Source organism: Penaeus japonicus, unplaced genomic scaffold (assembly GCF_977035675.1).
Source record: "Penaeus japonicus unplaced genomic scaffold, GWHDUDI00000001_assembly GWHDUDI00000022, whole genome shotgun sequence".
In the NCBI taxonomy this organism is placed as follows: Eukaryota; Metazoa; Arthropoda; class Malacostraca; order Decapoda; family Penaeidae; genus Penaeus; species Penaeus japonicus.
The window spans coordinates 3250657-3254285 of NW_028234424.1; the positions used below are offsets into that span (position 1 = coordinate 3250657).

The 3629-nt window shown below is 50.2% G+C and overlaps 1 protein-coding gene across 1 annotated transcript in view; it reads right to left on the reverse strand.

The window, feature by feature from the left end:
* Positions 1-250: 250 nt before the first annotated feature.
* The window catches only part of LOC122249430 (neuroligin-2), a gene marked incomplete in the record, with an annotated part of 175744 nt that continues 172365 nt past the window's right edge, over positions 251-3629 (reverse strand). Inside the window, 3 exon segments of the mRNA XM_086549321.1 lie at positions 251-1222; positions 1600-1715; positions 3230-3384. Coding sequence (XP_086405447.1) covers positions 390-1222; positions 1600-1715; positions 3230-3384 — 1104 coding nt within the window.

A 3629-nucleotide genomic window follows, 5' to 3' on the forward strand; every position in this document is an offset into this window, starting at 1 on the left:
ACTGCTCTAGCCTCTGATATTGGTAAAACGTGTAACGTCATAATAAGCTTCATTCAGACTTTGATCCTCTTTATGAATGGAATCCCGGGAAGCCTCGCAAGGAAGAGCCTCTGCACACCGTCTAACACACTCGCTACGCTGCCGTCTTCCCTGCAACTCCTTCTTACGAGGCGCCACTCCTTCGCGGCGCGTGCGACCCCTGTCGGGATTCTGAAAGCCTTCACCGGTCGGCGTTAGCTAAGCATTGCTCAGGTTAGTGGTCTGCTTCGACAGGCATTCTACAAAATATGTATAAACAATGTACATGTCGCGAAAAAGGAAATGCTAGGGACGCGACGCGGGGCCTCCGCGTGCGCGCTCGCCCGCCGCCGCGCACTCCGCTGGCGGCCTCACACGTGCATGTCGGGGGTGTCGTCGTAGACGGCGGGCGACAGCTGCGTGTCCACGTGCGGGTTGTACGACATCGACTGTCTGTGCACGCCGCGCCGCGACGCCGTGCCGTTGTGCGGGTGGCCGGCCAGGCAGCGCTCGCCGGGGCCGCACAGGGGGCCGTCCTCGCCGTTCTGGCAGCTGCTGGTGTAGTCGGGTGGCCACTCGTGCTGCTGCTCGCCCTCGAACGACGTGGCCAGGCTGCTGCGGAGGGTGGCGGACGAGCGCAGCGTGCCGTAGTGCGACGGCGAGATGGGTTTGCACGGGTCGCCGGACGAGTGCAGCTGCACGTCGTTGCCGCTGTCGCTGCTGCCGTCGTGGCTGGCCTTGCTGAAGGGCTGGCGCGCGTCGCGGCGGTAGTAGACGGCGGCGAACACCAGCAGGTTGAGGATGAGGAGCGAGCAGCCGATGGCCACCGTCAGGCTGAGCGCCGTCGTGTAGGGGAAGGCGGCGGCGCCCTGCTGCTTGTGGCCCGTGCCCAGGTCCTCCAGCAGGCCGGCCACGCTGCTGCTGTTCATCAGCACCAGCACCGTCGGGCGCGGCGTGGTGTGCGCGGGCGTCGAGAGCTGCTGCGTGGTGGGCGCGGGCGTGGTCGGGGGCGGCAGGAAGTTGCTTGACAGGTTGGTGGGGCGCGTCGGCCCTGAGAAGGTGTCCGGCTGCAGGTACTTGGGCAGGCGGTGGAAGGGCGAGTCGGGGCCGTAGCGCGCGCCCACGCGCTCCAGGCCGGGCACCAGCCACGACCACAGCGCCACGCGGCCCGCCCGGTAGTGGTCCCGCACGCGGCCGCGGCTCCCTGCGGCGCAAGGGGGGGGGGGGGTTAGTGCAGCTCAGAGCATCCGAGGTCAGATTAGTTTAATTGTCTACTTCCGAGTGAACTGTGTTTTGATGTCATAACTAACAAGGACAAGCTAAGCTTTAGCTTCGATTACAAAACTAACCACATAATTGAATCATCCAATCATGGAGCAGATAATAACAACTCACATGAGATTGTTGTGGTAGTGACGACAAAATTGCATCCAGTATAGCTGAATTAAACAAAAATCCAATCTCTTTGATCTAATGAAATCCACATCTCACAATTAAACCAAACGACAAACAAAATCAATTTGAAAACGACAAGTAGGCCTACATATTCTTCTTTTTCTTCTATCATCTATATAGGCCTACCTAGCTCGAGGAACCTCCTGTGGGTGGGGTCGTACTTGGCCCAGTCCTGAGTCCTGTACTTTGACCTCTCTCGCACGACACCCCAGAGGTCACCTGTGCCGCTGTCGTTCGGGTCTCTAGGAAATGGACGAGAGAAAAAGAGAGAATTAAGAGAAGGAGGTAGAAAAATTGGCTGATTAGTTGATTGATAGATAGATAGAGATGTAAAATGATATATAGATTAACAGATTGATAAATGGATAAATAGAGATAATGGATAAAGAGATAAATAGGAAGGGAGGAGGGGAGGAGAGGGGAGGGGAGGGGAGGGGAGGGGAAGGGGAAGGGGAAGGGGAAGGGGAAGGGGAAGGGGAGGGAGGGAGGGAGGGAGGGAGGGAGGGAGGGAGGGAGGGAGGGAGGGAGGGAGGGAGGGAGGGAGGGAGGGAGGGAGGGAGGGAGGGAGAGAGAGAGAGAGAGAGAGAGAGAGAGAGAGAAAAGGGGGTGATTCAGGAATATACATTATCTTAAATACATGATTTCTATTTTTATTATTAAACGTAAATTTCAAATTCTATTAATTAATCTTCCTTTCTTCTAAGAGCAATTCCCTTGTAAAAACAAACAGATCTCTTCAATGAAAATCATTCTTCGTGATATATCATACTCAATCATAGCAACAGAAGAAGAAGAAGAAGAAAAAGAGGAATAAAAAGAAGAAAAAGAAGAAGAGGAAGACGAGCAAAAAGAAGAAGAAGAGGAAGACGAGCAAAAAGAAGAAGAGGAAGACGAGCAAAAAGAAGAGGGAAGGACGGAAGGATGGAAGGACGATAGCAAGCAAGGAAGAAGAAAAGGACGAAGAAAATAAAGAAGAATAAGAAAGAAGGAAGAAGAAGATGAAGGGGAGGAAAAAGGAAGAAAAGAAGAAAAAAAAAGAAAGAGAAGAAGAAGAAAGAAAAAGGAAGTAGATGATAGAGAGGAAGAGGATGAAGAAGAAAAAGAAGAAGATTAAGAAGAAGAAGAAAAGAAGAAGAAGAAGAACAAAGAGAAGGCGAAAAAAGAAAAGAAGAGGAGAACGAGCAAGAAGAAGAGGAAGAAGAAAATGAAAAAAAAGAAAATGAAAAGGAGGAACAATACTAATAATGATAATCAAGTAATGATGAAAAAGAAGAAGAACAAGAAGAGGAAGAAGGGGAGGAAGAGGAAGAAAAAGATAAAACAGACACAAAAGAAGAACAAGAAGAGGAAAGATAATAATGAGATGGAGCAAACACAAAAGAAGAAGAAGAAGAAGAAGAAATAGAACCCCCCCCCCCCCCAAAAAAAAAAAAAAAAAAAAAAACGCCCCAAATACCTTTCAGTCCTACAAAAGACTGCCCTCCTAATGGCTCTCTCTCACACACACACACACACACACACACACACACACACACACACACACACACACACACATACACACACACATCCCCACCCCTCCACACACACACACAGACCCCCCCCCTCCTAATGGCTTTCACACACACACACAACAAGACACACACACACACACACACACACACACACACACACACACACACACACACACACACACACACACACACACACACAGACCCCCCCACCCACCCACCCACCCCCAAAACAAGACAAAACTCACCCGGTCTTGATGAAGTTCGTCCACATCGTAATAATGGACTCGCTGAGTGCCACTTCAGTCCTGGAGAAGTTGAGGCCGGAGGACAAGGGACCGTAGGCACCCAGTGGCACTCCGAACACGTATATTAGTTCATTCAGGGGAACCATGGGCCCGATCTGAAAGGGGGTTATGAATGGGTTGGTGATGAGACGACTGGCTGTGGGTGTTCTATGTCGATGGGTTTATAATCTATTATCGTGATCCTCATTATTGGCATTGGTATTATCGTCAGCTTCATTATTAATATTATGATTATTTTCATCATTATTATTATTATTATTGGCGCTGTTACTATTTTTATCATTATTGTTATCATCGTTATCACTATTACTATCGTTATCATTATTATCATCATTACTGT